Genomic DNA, 20,188 nt, shown 5'->3' with positions numbered 1-20,188 from the left:
GGATTTCAAGGTCAAGAAAGATGTGAGGTGTTGTGGGGCGATCTAAATTCACAATCCTTAAAAAAAAAATGGTTTTCTTCACAACCACCTGCCTGCGACATTTTTGAACCAGTTTTTTTGTTGTATTGTACTTAACTAGCAAGTGAGCCTCAAGTTACTTACTTGCGTAGATGACACACGATGCAAGGAGCACATGGCAAGTCCATCCATAAACAGCTTGGTTTACATTCCCCAATAACTACATTGGAATATTTAGGCTTTGCTTGGACGAGTACCCAGAACTGTCACATTTCAACAGCGGTGTTACCCAAAGGACACAAAACAAATTGTACACCAGACAAGAGAAAATAATGTTTTCAAGGACTTAAACATTTTTATGAGATTCAATTTATTAGCAGATGAATAAAAGGAACAATTTCTACATTTCAGCAGCTATCAATGGACATCTAGCAGTTTGGTATCTGCACAAAGCAATACAATTTATTGAAATATACACAGCAACCCTCGTCAACAGACTGGGTTATTAGCCAAGCATGTATTTCACAGTGACACATACTCACAGGGGCTCCACGGTACCTTCCTTTTGATTCAAAAGAAAATATCTGTACCGGTTTAACTTCACCCCTTCATTTTTTTTTATTTCTTTTGTACATTAAAGTAAAGCTGTTGTCTAGGAGAGGCTCGCACAGTTGAAATCAGATGTCAAACCACTACAGTATACAGTTAAATAGAGGCATTTGTACACATTTCTTAAAAACAAAAGGAACTGTTAGAAAGAGGAACCACAGGGAGAAATAAGCTGGTCTGAATGTTTACAAACCAGGAGTTATTCACAGTGTTTTAATTAGCTGCAATAAAAGAAAATGAAAGGAACACTAAAAACTGAAATTCCTGCACGTCTAATTGCAGAGTGACACTCAGCCACAGAGCAATACTGCTGATATTTTTTGCTGTCAGATGTAGTGGCTGGGGGGGTGGGGGGGGGGGAGAGGAGCAACATGAAAAGGAGAAATTGTCCAAAGATTGCTTGTATACAATGTACAACTGGGATAAACAAAATTTCAATTGGAAAAACAAACTCACACAAGTAAAGGAATTAACCAAACAGGTTTTCCCATTAATTGACATAGGAAAACTATGGGACTCTAAAACTAATTTATCAGAATGCACACTGGGTCACCTCTTCTTTTTATAAAATACTTCAAGGGGAAAAAAAATTTGAAACCCACCAAAAACTCAATGTATTTAGGTTTTTTTTTGCAATGAGCTGTTGCAGAGCACAGCTAATCCAAATACCACAGTTGATATATGAAATGGATCAACTTTTCCAACCTGCCAAGAAGTTCTCATGCTGCAATGGAATTCACTACAAAAGTCAGGAATTGAAAGAACATTTAACATTTTTAATATTTATTAGCATATGAACAGAGAACTGTTGTTACTATGGAGATCTCCTCCCTTTGAAAATAAACTCCATTATGCACATTCAAAAAGGAACAAGATCACTTTTTTTTACCCTGAAGATTTGTTTAACTGAATGACAGCAAATGGATTTTAAGGATTCATCTGAAAAATACTAAATAGCAACTTTCTACAATGTTCAGGTGAGCCGCGATTTCAAGGCTAGGAATGGATTACATACCTGTATACTTTGGGGCGGGTTTGGAAAGGAAAATCCAACTCAAGGTAAAATATGAAACCTGGGCTGGCAAGGTGGTTGCTGCGCTGTTGATCACTCCCAGAGCAAGATTTATCTGATTAAACTGCAAAGCTGACAAAGATCACTGAACAAACTATGAACATTTCTATACAGTTAACTAACCTGCATTTATTATGTATGCAGATTTCTCAGTGACTGCACATGACACCCAACTCTTTAATGCTATTGCACAACATCAACTGTTCCCTCCTTTCCCCAGGTCAACTTCAGAACTTGGGCCATTTTCCCCATTTCTGATGCTCGTATTAACTGCCATCTATATTGATGATCAAAGCTATTACTTGCTTGGTTAAAATGTTGACACAAATGTTCAAAGCGGGAAAAAAACGGCAAGTGTGTAATATAGACATTACTTCCAGTCAGACCTCTGCAGAGGCAACTCTCTCCTTTAGAGCAGGTGATAGGTGAGACCACATTAATGGAAAGTTGGACAACTGCCAGTGCTCATACTGCCAAAACCTGCATTGTCTATTGTAGCAGCCATCAGGCAAACTTATCCAAGCAGGTCATCAACAGGCTAAAGTAACCACCTCTTCCAGTTTGCACTGCACTCTCTTCATCTTCAGACAAGCAGTCAAGGGCAGTGGTCCCCAACCTCCGGGCCGTGAAGCATGCAGGGGATGCAGCAGTAGGTGGAACGCACACAGCACATCGTTCAGAAAAAAGCTGAAATAAACAAGCTAATTAATTAGGTGCCGCCCGGCACATAAATGTTGTCCCAATCAGAGGCAATTGCTGATTGCGTAGAGAAAGTGAAATCAGCAATCGCCTCTGATCTGGGCCACTGGAGGTTGAGGACCACTGGTCAAGGGAACACACCTTCACTCAGTCTTTTGACAAAAGATCAGTATATATCAATCTTCAAAAATGCCCCTTTCTTAATAGGCAGAACTACTTCTAAACTTGAGAAAGTAAAATGCAGCCCTATTAGAATCAGATTGATGATTTATGAATTACTCCTGGAAGAGGTTGCTGTTTCATCAAGACACTACTGTCAAGTGCAAACTCTGTTTTCTGTGTAAAAGTAGTTCCTCTGGCTGCATAGTACCAAACTTACTATGGTTTTTCACAGCCTCTTCTTTAGGGTAATAATATTCCTGACCATAACATACCCCACATGTGCATTGATACTAGAAATAAAAGCAGAAAATACTGGAGTCAATTGACAAAACACTGCATTTTCTGCAATTCTGAGTTTCATTATTCATTATTTCATTCTACTGTATTAAGTAAACTCATACAACCATTTAGAAAAGGAAACCTGACTAATTTAATCAGTTATTTAAAATAATTAAAGTAGCTCACTAAATTGCATACTACTGGCACTGAAATACAAGACTTGCAACAACACTTCAACAAAACAGTAGAAAAGACAAATTTAAGAAAGCACACACAAGGTGCTATTAATTCATGATATTTTGAAGTTTGTTGCAAACTTTGGGCAGGTTTCTGCACAACAACTGATTGCATGTTCCATTCCATTCACAGACCTAAAAAATGCTTGTGCACAAGAATGCTGCCTTTAATCTGAGGCACGCTTTAGACTTACTGATACTGTTTGCTATTTTGTTTTACTTGGCCAATCTGTAGGTAACACTTTAATCCCAATTGCTTTCCTTATCCTTAATGTTATGGGATTATTGATTTTGAACCAACAAAATATCCTAATTTCTAGAGAGATTAAAAAAAAAAGTTCTGTGCTATTAAAACTTTTGGGGAGAGGAGGCACAGAAATAGCAGCATATTTCATTAATTGATCCAAATTAATCTAATTCCACAGGCTACATAAAGACTTTTCAATAATTCAACAACTGTTAGGGTTACTATTCTAAGAATTGCCTTGAAGTCAAGAGGATGCCCTTATATCTCAACTTTATTTTCCAGGGAAGATGAACCCTCGATATTCAAGCAACTACTTCCTATTTTTGAAGAAAAGTGCCTATGAGATGAATCCATAAATGGCATTGATCAGTTCCAATTTCTGATCATTTGCAACAATTAATGTTCTGTTTTCTTTTCAGGGTTTTTCCAATGGGAGAAAGTATCACTTGCTGCGAAATGCTTTCACACAACTACTGGGCTACTCTGCAAAGTTCTTGAAAATTTGCACTTCCCCTGCTCCTATAAACACAAAACAGGTCTTAATCCTTTATCATTTTGGTCAAATCTACCATAAGCTTGGTTGGAAATGGGAGGGGAAAGAGCAAAATAATACCAGGCAATGGAGACATCTTGTGCTTGATGCCACTTGATGTCCATAAGCACCACAAATTTGTTCAAAGCTTTAGTGGGAGTACGGGATAAACATTACTTAAGAGGGGCAAATAGCACATTGCAAGCAAATTGCAAATTATAGAAAGGACAGGCACAACAAAAGAGCTAGAGATAAGGTTAGAGAATGATGAAGCAAAGGAGTGTGAGAGTGAGCAAGGAAACGAACAAGAGGAAGTGGTGAGGGAGGGGAGGGAGGGAGTGGAATAGCTCTCCCCACAACCAGAGTCACAACTTTTCAATATAAATGCACAATTTGCTCACTGCTGTACAACGTTTACTTATGATTAGTGTATTTTGCAAACATATGCACTCTACCCAGATAGGGGCAGAAATACTTAGATGCAAAGATCAACACTTAGATCAGACATTCTGAGCAGCACTGGATTAATAAGATCGGTGTAGGCACAAAATTTTATGAAGGAAAAAAATCAAAGTCTATTCAAAAACTAGATACTTGCACAATGCTTGCAATCCCTCACTTTTAATGCAGCCTCCCAAAACACCTTCAAGATGGATGAAATCAAAACAGTGTGAGTTGATTTTTAAACATTCTTTGTGCTGTGTTAATAACAGGAATTTTTATGCAAGGGTGCTGGATGGAGGTCATGGAGGACCCAAGTTGGAAATTTAGATCCCCTTCTCCATGATTAAGTTGAAGGAGACTTTAAAAGGATCAGTGACAAGCTAGTCACCTTAGCTTTTGGTTATACCGGACTCAGGTCTAGGAGGTTTAATTTTATTTTTAAAGAAATACAGCACAAAAGCAGGCCCTTCTAGCCCAATGACACCCATGTAACCAATTAACCTACTAACCCATATACTTTTGGAATGTGGGAGGAAACCAGAGCACCCGTAGGAAACCCACAAGATCATGGGGAGAACGTACAAATTCCTTACAGACAGCAAAAGAATTGAACCCAGGTCGCTGGCACTGTAATAACATTATGCTAAGCTGTTACGCCTCCATGCCACCTCCAATTTTTTTTTTTGGTTGTTAAATAGAGGAAAATGAAATGTCTTCAAGCCAAGCTCAATGGTGAAAAGGATTGTGAGTATAGGTAATCGGTGGGGCACTAAGTTTGTACCCTGGGCTCCTTTGCCCTATCAGTATTTTGTTGTATATTTTACATGGACATCTTGATTGTGATTATAGTTCAATGAAGTATACTTCAATAAAAGCAATTTTTTTAAAATTTAGAAACTATTCAAATAAAAGATCGGGTATCACAAAACAATAAGACAAACACATGCTCTCTAAGCTGTAACATTGAGAGTAGCTTTTGTCACATTATACTTTTAAGTTGCAAGTTAAAATTTTTCATGATCAGAGATTCATGTTTGGTTCTAACTTCTCAAGTTCAGAGTATAAAAAAAGAAAAACAGCTATTGTGGAATACTCGGAAATGTATTGCCAGACTTATCATGGCTAGGAGGCAGGGATTTTCAATACATCTGACCAACTGCTTTTAACCATTGCCCCAGGATGGGGTTTGGTAGCATTTCACTCAGCTCTGACCTAGAACTCAGAGCTGTGTAATTATCAGCTTAACTGGTTCTTTGGCTGCTAAGAATTGGTCACTGCATTAATGGGAAGGGGTATGATGCTGCCAATTAATAAACTAGCATTTGTTGTCCAGAGTTAGACCACTCGGCATTTTATTGAAAAAATCCACTCATCTTGAACCATTAACAAACAAACCCTGAAAGGCTTACTATTTAAAAAGATAATAGAAGTCAACTTATCAAAAGTCAGATATCTGCTTTTTCCTCAGTTGAATATTTTCAGTTATATTTCGACCTCTCCCCCCATAAAAATATTCCGGTGTAAACCGATGCTTGATTGCAAAGTGTTCCTCTCATGTACTCAATACACCAAATTGATAACTAACGTTTACATGCATCTTCCGAGAGAAAGGTAACCAAAAGCTGGAGAAGGGCATGGGTGAACAAGACTGATATTAAAAAAAAATTTGCCAAGGTGAATAAAACTGAAAAAACATATCTATGTGGCAAAGTAGCTTTTGTACTGCAGATTGTTCGAAGTTTTAGTGTTGTCTCTGTCTAATCCACATTCACCCAAGCAAAATAAAGTACTGCAGGAACAGTGAAAGAAAACACAACATTGAAAAAGCATCAGAAACCACAGCTGAGAAGTGAAGTGAGTTGAGACGCGTGAGGCAGTAGGCATGGGAGAAAGAGAAAAAGGTCTAATTTTCTTTAAAAGACAATTAGAGTTGCATTCATAACAAACTCAAAGAACACCACTGCCACCAACAGGCAGTTTTAAAAACTTGAACAATTCAATCCCCGGTGTGTCATTTATTCTCAACCTGAAGTTCCCATTCCCAATTTGTAATACTTGAAATGGGGAATTGGACAGCTGATGAGTGGATGTGGGGAATGGGATGGGAGTGGGTAGAGGAAGGCAATTTAAAAAGTGAACTCCCATCTTGTTCACTCTCTACCGGCACAAAACCCTTTCAGTTCAAGGCTGAGCTGCTGCCAAGGTACATGGGAGCAGGATGCAGATTCTCATCATTGTCCTTTTCGTTAGCAGCCATCAGTCATGGTCAATAATTCATAGCCTCTGACATCATGTCCTTACTTTCTGCCTGGAGCAACACAGTCTCTGTCCATCTCTCTTAGGAGAATCCGTGAGGACGTTCCTCCCCACATTCATATGGAGAAAACACCTGGTACAAATCATAACCAGCACGGATTCTGTACTCCTTTTCTTTAACATACCATCATGTGGATATTCTGCATGCTCAGTTTGAGGTGCTGTTACTTGATGATCCAGACGTTGATGCGACCACACCTGGACCGGTACTAGACACTGACTTCCTAATATGAGGCATCAAGTACGGGTCACTGGCAAGTTGTTGAACATCTATCCGGTCCTCTTTACGATATGCCAGACACCGGCGGATAAATGCCTACAGCAGAATAAGGGAAAGATTAATTTATGCATATACAATAAAAGTACTGAATTCTCTCTAAATACCTGATGTATGCAATACTGGCAGGAATGAAAGCTAAATATATGTAACAATATGGGATTACAAAATCACTTTATAAACAGGTGATATTAAATCTGATTCTGAAATCTGTCCTAAATTGCAGTTCCTTCAATGTGTTGTGTTTTTTTTTTAAAATAAAAGTAGATCTCCCATATTGCTCACAGCAATTAGGCAATGAAATGTATTACAGAAATCTGGAACTTTTTAAAATCGAATTTTGAAATTGGCAAAACCTGAAATGCAGGGCTGAAAGATAAAGACAGTGGGATTATGAGAAGAGGAAGAACAAAGGTAATTATAAGATACAAGAATATTGTCTGCAAATAAGAAGGCATATGGAGCCCAGAAGCCAATAGGAACATTTATAAAATTATATAGTTCTTTTACTTGTACCTCCACATTATACATTTCTAAAAAATTCTATATTGTGATTTTCCGTGATAAACCCTTGACAACAAACTGTGGTGATGTGAGGTATACTGTACTAAAGATAGAGCAAGTATGTATGCAGAGCTCAAGGGAAGAGTAGGGGGAAAGGAGTGGGCAAACACAGTTGGAGAGGGAGTTTTCATGTGCAGGGCTTGAACAGAGAAAGAATGCAGATATATGAGCTACAATCAAGGCCAAGGAGAGTGCAATTGAGCATCAAATAGAGGCTGCAAAGGAGAATTTGGAGGCAAGGAACTGTGGCAGGTAACAAGAGGTAGGGGTGAAATGGTTACACAGAAATGAATGTAGATTTAACACTAGTTCTTGGATGGCTGTAACTGTTTTTTGCCTCATGTCTCCTCACACCATGAAAGACTGCCTGCTGAGTGACTATTCTATTGCAGGTCAAAATATGCAAAATTATTGTTCAAGGGTCTGGAAAATGAAATAGCTTTACAGAAGCTAGGTCTGGACATCAAGGACAGACAGTTATACTAGTCACTAAAGGTACTCTACAGCAAAGGGACTGTGTGAGAAGACAGGTTTAAACTTTTGAAAATAGTGAATGTCCTATTTTGTCACTGTAAAAACTGCCAAATTCTTTACTAGCAGCAGATTACATTGACAGGAAACATTCAAGATATTTAATAAATAATATTAAAAACAATTTTAATGGCTAATTTATTTTACAAAAAAGTTGATTGTCCATTGTTTATAATTACAATTTGAAAATCATGCATTTAACAAAACAGCATAGAACAGGCCCTTTGACCCACAATGTTGCACTGAACTAATTATTCATTAAAAGCCTACTGAACTAGTCCCTTCTAACTACATAAAGTCGACATCCCTCCATTCTCTGCATACTCATGTGCCAGTGTAAGAACCTCTTAAACACCTTTATTGTACTTGCCTCTACTACCACACCGGTAGTACATTCCAGGGTACCCAAAAGTATGTTTTAAAAAATTGCTCCAGATACCTTTCAACTTTCCCCCCTCTCACTTTAAATGCATGGCCTCTGGTATTAGACATTTTAATCCTGATATGAATACCTTGGTCAAGGCCCTTGCAATTTTATTGCTTACCTCTCTCAATAATCTGGGGTATATTTCATTAGGTCTTGGGGACTTGTCTGCTTTAAGGTTCTTCAAGTGACCACACCCCAACTCTTCCTTAATCTCAAATTGCCCTAGGATATTCGCGTGCTCCACTCTGATCTCACTATCCCCTTTCTTTTCCTTTGTAAATACTACAGCAGTATTTAGAGGATACTCATTTAAGACCATGCCACATCCTCCACCTCCAGTCATATGTTCCCTCCTTTATCTTGAATGATCCTATCCCTACCTGACAAAGATGAAAATAAACAATTTTATCTTGCAACTATTCATTTATGGGTATTGTATTTCCTTAATTACTTTTCAATTTTCTTTACTGTCTAATTATCAATTAGTTCATTACAATTCGAGTACGTTTTAGAAAATTATTAATTTACATATTTAGAAAAAATACAAAGCTCACTTTCCAGCAGTTATGTCAACCACTCTCCCTTCAGTACTGATACATTCCTTTAAAACAATTTCATTCACAAGACCTATTTTGAAAGTGCCAGGTAGCCAATGCTTGCACTATCACACATGAACTTGACTTTATGGCCAGTAAAGATTTTGCTGGGCAGCCTGTGAATGGAAACTGGACAACCAGCTGATCTAAAGAGAACAAGTGAGGTTAGATCCACTATTAGCAATGATGTTTCTGCTATAGATACCTCCAAGATTCAGCTTAATCAGTTGCTTTCTGGAAGTTGGCGTAGCCATTTGTTTCAGAAATAATACTGACTCCTACTGCCGTGTACTCCACCCTGCCAGTGCAAAACTGCCTCATGACTTTCAGTTCTACAGTACATGTACTCATTTAATTTTGCCCAAAACATGTCAGGTCTTGGCAAGACATCCTTTCGTTCAGTTCTTTAAACTATTTATTCCACAAGAGATAAAATTTTACTATTCCACTGAAGTTGAACTACTACCATGGTCCTTTATTTATACAAAACAACAGGACATGCATCCCAACCAATTTATGCTATTGTGATAATGTGGAGATAAGAATAGCCATTCTACATGCAGCACATATGCCAATGATCTGTAGGTTTTGTGGGTCAAAGCAATGCTAACCTCACCAAGTTCAAGTAAGGCACCAAGCTACCATTGCTCAGATCTAAAGGACATAATTTATTGCATCTGATATGCCATAACAATAATTGCTGGTGCCAGCACCAATTTTGAAAATGCCCTTCTCTGGAAACCTTTGTCAATATCAAGGAGCAAAGTTCCAAATAAATTTATTATCAAAGTATATATATGTCACCATATACTACCCTGAAATTCATTTTCTTATGGGCATTCACAGTAAATGCAAAGAAACACAATAGAGCACAACCCTGTTATTACTGCACCGTTCCAGAATCTGCCTCCCTATCTGCTCCTCGGTCCCTGTTACGATTGGGTGGCCTATAAAAAACATCCAGTAGAGCTAGTGACCCCTTCCTGTTTCTAACTTCCACCCATAGACACTCAGTGGACAACCCTTCCATGACTTCCTCCTTTTCTGCAGCCATGACACTATCTCTGATCAGCAGTGCCATGCCTCCACCTCTTTTGCCTCCCTCCCTGTCCTTTCTGAAACATCTAGAGCCTGGCACTCTAAGTACCTAATCCTGCCCCCGAACCATCCAAGTCTCTGTAACTGCCACAACATCATAGGTCCAATTGCTGATCCACGCTCTAAGCTCATCCGCTTTGTTTGTGATGCTTCTTGTGTTAAAATAGACACATCTCAAACCATTGGTCTTGAGCCATCCAAGATTTAATTCCCAAAGAATTAAAGTGCCTGGATTAAATACATCTGGGTTCCAAAGAATAATGCATCAAAATGGTAAAGAGTTAACTTCACTCTGCAGAAATGTTGGCAATCATGTATGCAGTAAAATTGTGCAGAAATCTATATAATTTCAGATGTGGCTATTTAAACTACCTGACCAGGGTGTATATTTAGAATAAAGCAGTTGTGCAGATGATATAACACCATGTGACAAACTAACCCAGAATTAATCTTCAAGCAGACAATCTTTAAAAAGTGCCTATTTAGAAAATAATGAAATGGCAGTAGGCCTTGTGACCTTGCAGTCTGCTCTGCCAATGTCAGGACTGATCCTGCATCTCAAATTCATCTGCCGCAAAATAACACATCATTTCGTCTTTATTTACAAAACTCTTTTGATCATTGAATATACTTAACAACTGAGATCCAGAAAATTCCAAAAACCTAATGAGTGGAAAAAAATCTTTTCATCTCATCCTAAATCTGAATACTTATCCTGAGATACAGCTCCCTCATTCAAGACTGAGAAAAGAGTCTGCCAAAACTTTATTCATCTTAAATGAGATCTCCCACATGTTGTAACTCCAATGAGTAAAAGGCAATATTACTTAATTGCTCCTCAGAGTAACAAATTCATTTTAGGATCCAATGCTGTATTTAATTAATACTGTACCAGATCCAAGTATCCTCCAAGAGGACCGCAACCTAGTCGTGGTTTGGAGGCTTGCGTGCCTCAGTAACCCAGGAGAGCTACATTGGCTGGAGACAGTGCTTTATGCTTTGGCTCTTGGTAGGGTCACTCATCGCAAACAGGTCAAAGGGTAGACAACAAACTAAAAGTGGCCCACTGATCCTCTAGATTTGAGGGTTCAGAATTGTTACAGATGCAGCAATGAAGAATCCTTCTACATCTGAGTGCAATGGTTTTTCTGAGTCTCCACCCAGGACTTGCACTACTGACAGTAGTGAAAACAGAGGAAGCTACGGAGACGAGGAAGGAAGCCATGAACAACACTAGAGATGAAGGACCTTTATTGTTGCCCTAAACTCTAGTGGCGTAACGGATAAAAGAGGGACATCCAAGTATAACCTTCCTTTGCCTACAAGACTCCAGATATGGTTATAAAGTCCTATGCAAATGTGCAAGACTTGAAGAGTACTTCAACCCATTTATAATCAAGGCCAACAGAACATTTACCTTCTAAAATGGCAAGTACAGCTTTACTCTAATTATATACATATTAAACCACTGAAAAGTGATCATTTTTATTTTTAATACTTGTGTCACACTAATTTGTATCCGCCCTTTTAACTTAATGTTTGGTCATTCATCGTTTCTTCCCAAAACTGTTCTCAATTGTTGGGTTTACTATACATTATTGGCATTTAGGTCAGAGCTGCACGGCAGAGAGGGAGGCTCTTTTATTCAACTCACTCATGCCAATCTTGATGCCTGTTTACACCAATCCCATACGTTCACATTAGGCCAGGGGTGGGCAAACTTTTTGACTTGAGGGCCACAAAGGGTTCTAAAATTTGACAGGGGGGCTGGACCAGGAGCAGATGGACGGAGTGTTTTGGTAATACACCTCATAAGAGAAAATAAAATATCATGGGATATGTAGAAAACATGTGCTTTAATTTCAATTGAAAATGAACAAATGCATTACAACAAAATATCTGTCTTTGAAGTCCCATGGTATTTAGCTATTTAATGAAATGTCTTTTAAAACACTGAAAATTAAATGAATAAAATACAGCTTTTTTTTAATAGTAACAGTTATTATTTTAAAGCACTGAAAATTCTGTTATCCTTCAAGATATTATCATCATCACTCTCCTCCTGACTGTCTTTATTTCAAAAACGGTAGGAGATGCAGGTCTACTTGTCCTGCTCCTTCTTATTCAATTGTCCCCTGTGCCAAAACTCAACAACGACCCGCACAATGACAAAGCAGTGAGAGCGCGCCAATATGCGGAGCTCTGTGCTCACAAATCCCCGCAGGCTATCTCCCTTAGCCGGAACGCTGGCTAATTGTGAGCCGGTTCGGATGTGCCAGGAAATGGGTCGCCACAAGGTCACAAAGTAAAGCGCAAATGTGGAGTAATACGCTGCACCTCAACAAAGGTCAATGTATATAGAGTGCGTCATCTATTGGGAAGACGCTAGAATTGTGGGGAAAAAAACGTTAACAAGGTTTATTAATATAATTTCATCAAGTTCTGCGGGCCGGATTAAAAAGCTTAACGGGCCGCATATGGCCCGCGGGCCGTAGTTTGCCCATGCCTGCATTAGGCCCATATCGCTCTACTTTTTTCCCTTCCAAGTACCTGTTCAAATGCCTTTTAAATCTTGAAGTCAGTGTAAAGGGGGTTTCTTCTTTTTTCTTTGTTACTGTGTATGTAATCAAAAGGGCTTCTTTTGTTTTGTTAAAAGCAGGAATGTTTCTTTGTTGCGAGAGAGTGCTGGGAGAATTGTATTCCTTTGTAAACCAAATGGTGATTAATGTTCTTTCTTCTGAGTATGTAATCTTTTGTTGACGGGCTTTTGGAGAGATCGGCGCGAGGGGGTCGAGAGAGAGGACACAATGCTGTAAGCGGGGCGAGGATTGGACCCCAAGCGGGGGTCCAAGGCCGGGAGGTACTCCGAGGAGGGGGGCATGAAGCTAGATATGCTTGGTTGACCACTCGGAGGGTCCTGAGCTGCGAGTCGAGGAGTTCGGAGGGTCCTGAGCTGCGAGTCGAGGAGTTCAGAGGGGATCGAATTGAGCTGCAATGGTTGTGCACGAAGTGGTTTGGACTTTGATAAGTTTGGCGCCTTTTCTTTATTTTTTCTCTTCATATATACTGTATCGTTATTAATCACTTAGTTATAGTAACCTTTATAAATTGTACTCATTTAATCGCATATGGTGTACTGTCTGTTTTTGGGTGAGGCGGGGACATCACACAGCATCCACACCAGCTGATTACCCAGTTTGGCGGGGCCGAAGGCTGCTCCCCCTAGAAGAGAATAAGCTGAGCGAGCCTGAGGCGACCCAGGGGGTTACATCAGTTACATTGATCCCAAATAATCTTGGATTCATTCCTCACTATTCCACCAGAGGAGGAATTTGAACCATGCCTAAATGACATCTTTGCCCCTTGCTAACTGATGTCTCCAGCAGAAGGATAAGATTGTCTGGACTAAGTGCATATAAGTGGCTACCTACAGGATTTTCCCTCCTCCCCTTTCAACTGAAATGAAATCAGATTGTTCAGTAACATTTATCAGTTAAGGTAAAATTGGAAATAGCAAGCAAAAATATATAAACACTTCATTAGTGATTACACCTTTGAAGCTGACAAAATGGGGGAAAACATTATAGATATTTCACTCACGCCATAGATTCCTCAATGACCTAGCAGACATACTCAACAAAAAACTACAAAGTGTCACCTCTTCAAGTCTCTTTACCTACTACTCCATCCCGATTGAATTATTATTCAGTGCTCCATTCTGGAAATGAATATGCTCGGGTGTCAATAAAAAAAGCTCTACATGAAAGATGATGCCTCTAACTGAATAATCACAACTTGCACTAAAATATTTAAGAAAATTACAATTGACATTTCTTAAATTTATCTCGGAGAAAAATTACAAGTTTATCCTGGCATGGCTGCCTTTTATTGGCCATTTCCAACTGCCATTGTGTTGCTGCTGGGCCCATTTGAATTGCTTGCAGTCCATAAGGCAAATTAATGATTTCAATATGGACTTTAAGGAATATGAACCCAGAAATGAAGCAGTTACTGAATTCAAGATAGATTTGCAGTTTCAATTATTCAAAAGTTGAATGGCGCATTAACTACTTGGCCTTGCACAAGAGCTAGGAACAGAGCATTTTTCCTCAGGCAAATTCAAAGCCATTACAGTGAAACTTTCTCTTTGTTCTGCAGCAGTTATTTCCCTCTCTCCCCTCATTAGGGAAGAAACAGTACTTAAAAAAGTTATTTCTGCATCCAGCTATTGAGGTGTGCGCAGGAGATGCACTCAATGGATTCTCTTTTGCAGGACAAAAAAAGGCCATCATCTAGAAGGTCACAAGCACACACATCCCATTACATCAAGGCTAAAGATACTTCGACCATAAGACATAGCATCAGAATTGGTCCATTTGCCCCATCAACTCTGCTCCGCCATTCCATCATGACTGATTTATTATCTCCCTCAACCCTATTCTCCTACCTTCTCACCATAGCTTTTGACTTCCTTGCTAATAAAGAACCTATTAACCTCCACTTCAAATATACCCAATGACTTGGCCTCCACTGCCATCTATGACAATGAATTCCACAGATTCACCACCCTCTGGCTAAAGAAATTCCTCCTCTTCTGTTTTAAAGGGACGTGCTCGTCTTCTGAGGTTGTCCTTCTGGTGCTCCCCCACAATCAGAAACAGCCTCTCCACTCCATCTACTGTATGTTTTTCAATAAGACCCCACTCATTCTTCTAAACTACAGCAAGTACAGGCCCAGAGCCATTAAATGCTCCTCATGTTAACCTTTTCATTCCCAGGATCATTCTTGCAATTGCAACAAAACTGCTGGCTAAATTTTAAATTGGTTATTCAGTAAATAATAAAATGCAAGAAACAAGGGACCTGAAACCAATGTTGTTAATGGTTGTTGCACGCCTTTGGCTGTATAATCTCACCTTCGCTTCTGCACTGTTCACTGGCTTCTGAGGGAACTGCACCTCTGTGGCTTTCAAAATCGTGTTTTCCTGTAGAATGTCCTGTTGGGACTGGTTGTGACCAAATGGCTGTGGAACAGAGAGGGAGAGGTGAACATCAGAGATTAAAACTGCAAGTCTGAATATTAAATTATCATTCTGAGGGCTGTGTTTTTGGGACTCAGTACATCTCAATACAACGCACCTTGCAGTCTTGTAGTACGTTAACAATCAGAGATAAATGAAGGGTCCACAATGAAATTTGTCACTGATATTAAAATTGCCAGTATGACTAAGGAAGAAAATTCTGGCTTCCAGGCAGATCAATGGACTGGTTCAGCAGGTACCAAAGTGTCAACAAGAATTTAATTGGGAAAAGTAAGCTAGCACCAAAGGAGTGTGATACGTAGTAGGACAAAGGGAACCTAGGACCTACTGAGAGTTGGGTGCCACAGCAGCATAGCAGTCATCACAACATTATTACAACTCAGTGTAATAGTGTTCATTTCCGGTGTCATCTGTAAGGGGTCTGCACGTCCTCCCCATGAATCACACGGGTTTTCTCCGGGTGCTCTGGTTTCCACCCAAAGTCCAAAACTGTATGAGTTAGTAGATTAACTGGTCATTGTAAATTGTCCTGTGATTAGGTTAGGGTTAAATTGGGTGTTGCAGGGTGGCATGAAGGGCTGGAAGGGCCTATTCCACTCTGCATCTCAATAAATAAATTTAAAGCCAACAACAATTCTGAATAGCATGGGACTTCCTTCATTTAAGTAGAAAAAAAAATCAACTGGACAAACAAACTTTAACACAAAGTAGCAAACTTCCTGCAAAATGAATCCCCAGGAAGGCAGTGACACCCTAAGGAATGGCTGATAACATCGCTAGGCAGATTCCAGGGAATGGAAGTGCAAGTGACCAGAAGCACCAAGGCAGTTAAAGCGTGATCTGACCTTCACCCTAAATCCTCTTACCATAACCCTGGCATCCACCACTGCCCAAAGTCCAACAAATTTTGACCTGGCACCAAGTCCTCTGGGATCAAGGACCAATTCCAGGGCCACATCAACACTAGGCAATAGAAACTCTACTGGCAGTCACAATGCCATTGTATTGTTAAGATCAGGCACACTACTTGTAGATACTGGCTTTGCTGTGTATTACACTGATACAATATTCTTGGGCACAGGTGTGCGTTTAACAAAGGGCACATGCTGGCACATGTCCATCATATGGTAAGGTACTGGGGAGGCAAAGGCAGGGAAGGAATGAAGGAAAGGAAAAGGAGGAAAAGAATAAAGATTGTATTTATGTAATGCGTCTTCAGGTTTTAGCCATGTTACATTTCACATATGCAAAGAATCCTTTTCATTATTAATGTATAAAGAACTAGTTTGTGATAACAGTCCCAGAACTCAAAGTCAGTTTTTATCTTGACTCATAAGATACCAAGTACTTTCTGTGTAACATTTAACATTTTAAAAAAAACTAGACGTTACCTTGCGCCCATATAGACATTGATAGAATATAACTCCCACAGACCAAACATCGACCTTATTGGATATCTTAGGAGGCTCTTTCCCAACCACGAAGCATTCAGGAGGCAAGTACCTAACAGAAGAAATGTTAGTGCACAATAAGCTACAATTTCTGTTTCAATTATATCAACATTAGACAGGCTCAATGTACTAAATGACTACTATGGAAGAACACAAAGAATACAGGAGAATAGACTTTAAATACCAAGAGACAATAGTTTTTCATCTAAAGAGCAAATGGGATCAAAACATGACTTTGGTGTGTTAGGGGAAGCAGCCAAAAGCTAAGTTCATTGTGTCCCAACTTTTAGCCAGCTTCATACTATTCCATCCTCAAAAAATCATTAAAGCTCAGTAATTGCTGGTGACAAATGTCTAACTGTCCCAGACTCATTACTATTCATACAAAGACAAAATTAAAAATAAAAGCACCTTTATTGAACATTTTACATAAATTGCTCATTGTACGTACAATGTAGGTACAAAGTGGTCAATGCACTAACACACATACCAACCCTCATTTCCAAATACACTCCTACACTTACAAACTATATACACATTGCCTGTTACACACCTATTTGAAAGCCACCTATTAACTGCACTTCTGCTTATATTGCACATACAGTACAAAGTATATATCCTATGCAAAGTAATGTACAACTGCATTGTCCTAAATTGTGTACACACACTTACACAATGTCCACTTTACCTAGACACGTACACATCTATTTAAATCCTACACATTGCTCAAAATTTGATAACTATCATGAGCATCCAGTGCTGAATGTTTGCTCAACTAAGTCTGATAGGGTAGAGACTGAGACTGGCCATATGTCGATTGTTTTTGGCACAGTCTAGCAGAGGGAAATGATGCTCATTAAACCACAGCTGATCTGTCAAAGGAGTGTAAAGAGAGGAAGATGAATGAGAGCAGGTGGGAGAAAAATGCTGGAACCGTGGGAGCAGGATACAGTCACAGCTACAAATACCAAATTTAAGAGAATGCTGAAACAAAACTCAGCTGAGAGACATGATGAGTGAGAGAGTAAAACTGAGGAAACTGGATGCAACATGGCTCTTTCAACCATGAGGTGCTAGTATTCAGGAGGTGAGACGCTCACCGCAGGATACTAAGGCACTAACCTCTGAAGCCTACTTGCTTGACAACCTATTCACTATTCTCACAATTCAACCCTACCACTGAAACAAAAGAAGTTTTCTGCTAAATGTTTAACAAAGTTTATTGCTCATAAACACAAGAGATTCTGCAGATGCTGGAAATCCAGAGCAACACACAAATGCTGAAGGAACTCAGCATTTCAACATACTTCCTCTGGGTAGCCTCCAACCTTATGACATGAACATCGAATTCATTAACCTCTGGTAATCGCTCCTCCACATTTCTTTTTTGATTTCCTATTCTGGCTCCCCTCTTATCCCTTATTCTCACCTGCCATCACCTCCCTCCATTTCTCCCATGGTTCACTGCCCTCTCCAATCAGATTCCTCCTTCTTCAGCCCTTTTTAAACTTTCCATCCATCACCTCCAAGCTTCTCACTAAATGCTCCTCTATCCCCCATCCACCTTACCCGATTTCAGCTATGACCTGCCAGCTTGTACACCCTGCACTCCCCCATCTTTTTATTGTGGCTTGTTCCCCCTTTCATTCCTGTCCTGATGAAGAGTCTCAGCCCAAAACATTGACTGTTTATTCCCCTCCTCGGATGCTGCCTGACCTGCTGAATTTCTCCAGCATTTGTGTGTTGCCCAAGGTTTACTGATGAAGCCCAGGATTTAAGATTCAAAACACTCCTCCTTTGAGTTTGCCCAAGAGTTACTTCTCTGAAGTACACTTTATACAATGAGGGCCCAAGCTCAAAAATTTGACTTAGTTTTCAGCTATTCCTTTGCGTGCCTTCAGTAGCCCATGTTCAGCTCTTCTGAAGTACCTGGCACCAAATGAACACAGAAGTCAAATGTGAGAAGTGTCCAGTCTAAGATGGAGTCACATGTATCTTGTGTTTAAAATCACAGTCCAGATAGGTACTGAGCACCTCATCTCAAATCAAGTCAAATCAAATGCTTACAACATTTTTCAAGTTTTTTTTAAAGACGACAAAAAGAGAAGGCCAACATGAAGTCAATTAATCCTCAACAACAATTTAGTTTGATTTATTTGGGCTTTAACTTGGCATAGCACAAGCTTTGATGTCTAATGCCAATGGTTCTTGTTGGAACAGACTGTCACGTGAAGGGTGATTGCAACATGCAAGTGATATTTCATGCTCAACAAAAAACAAAAATCACAACTATTTACATTATATTTCAACCTCATAGGCCTCTGCCAGAAACACTTGAGTTTATGTGAAAAAAGCCAGTTAGTACACCCGTGGAATCTCACCAATATGTGCCTGCTCCCTGTGACGTGAGTTCCATTCCATCCACTGAATTGTAGCTATCATCATCCATAATTTTAGATAATCCAAAATCTGTGATTTTTATTTCTCCACATGCTGTTCCATTCACCAGCAGAATGTTACCTGTGAAAGCATGAAATCCCACACATGATCACAAATTGTTTCTCCAAGTCCTAACAAAGCTGCAGCATCATGCTAAGACAGTATACATTTAAAATTCAAAAACACCCTATTTATTGTGCATTGAGTACAGCCATTGAAAACTGGCTCGCAATACTTTACAAGAGACATAATGTATAACCACAATGACATTCTCCATTCACACATTCCACAAACCCATTCCTTCTGAAATTAATTTTAAACCTTTTTAAATATAATACCTGCAACATAATCTGAAAAATGACAAATACGCTTCAGAAGCCAAAGATTAAATTTAAATTTCAAACTCTGTAAAATCAGTCATAGGTGTTCAAATTCATAAGATGACTCACAACTTTTCTCTACACATTAAATACAAATGTGTCCGTGTTATGAAATTCTAATTTGTAAAGGTTCAATGATCCTTCCCACAGAGTTTGTTTCTGTTCATATTTTATAGGGTAAAGGCCCTCGAACTGTGAAGTGGCAAGGAAAATCTTTAGTCACATATGCACGTTACATTTGGACCATTGTTTTGGTGTGGGTACAAATTCATGGTTAAGGCAGGTGATTGGGGATTGGATTCTGTAGTACATTTCAAATTATTTATTCATCTGAATTTCAACACAGCACATGAATCATAGATAGCCACAATGTAGGTACATCAAATAACTAGAAAGATGTCATTAATTAAGTTGACAGGAATGAAATATACAGGATAAATGGCACATTTTTGTCATAAGTTTATAGGGTACTTGGTGAGACCATACTGCAGTTGATTTTGGAAGGACAGATTTATATTGGACACAATTTAGAAAAGATTCATTAAGTAGATTCCAATAATGAAAGCTTAATGAACAAGAGACAACCTCAGGACTTTATGAACATACAAATGAGCAGGAGGTGGTCCCTTGGCTCAAACCTATCCCCAATTTAATAAAACCTTTTACAACTTTAACTCTGCATTCCTGTCTGTTCACTTCTCATCCATAACCTTAAACCTAACCTTAAGAATCTACCTCTGCCTTATAAATATTCAATATCTTTCTTCCA

General features: G+C 39.1%; 1 protein-coding gene across 9 annotated transcripts in view; it reads right to left on the bottom strand.

Moving 5' to 3' along the window:
- Positions 1-369: 369 nt before the first annotated feature.
- Positions 370-20,188, bottom strand: part of tlk2 (tousled-like kinase 2) — a 160,110-nt gene continuing 140,291 nt past the window's right edge. For all 9 annotated transcript variants that reach the window (XM_059955729.1, XM_059955736.1, XM_059955737.1 and 6 more), the window contains 4 exons: positions 18,982-19,120; positions 16,541-16,652; positions 15,024-15,131; positions 370-6,930 (listed from right to left, as the gene is read on the bottom strand). In XM_059955729.1, coding sequence (XP_059811712.1) covers positions 6,763-6,930; positions 15,024-15,131; positions 16,541-16,652; positions 18,982-19,120 — 527 coding nt within the window. In that variant the 3' untranslated portion in view covers positions 370-6,762. The remainder of the gene's footprint in view (positions 6,931-15,023; positions 15,132-16,540; positions 16,653-18,981; positions 19,121-20,188) is intronic.

The sequence above is a fragment of the Hypanus sabinus genome, chromosome X1, assembly GCF_030144855.1.
Source record: "Hypanus sabinus isolate sHypSab1 chromosome X1, sHypSab1.hap1, whole genome shotgun sequence".
NCBI classification, from domain to species: Eukaryota; Metazoa; Chordata; class Chondrichthyes; order Myliobatiformes; family Dasyatidae; genus Hypanus; species Hypanus sabinus.
This window is presented reverse-complemented; position numbering and strand designations above follow the sequence as displayed.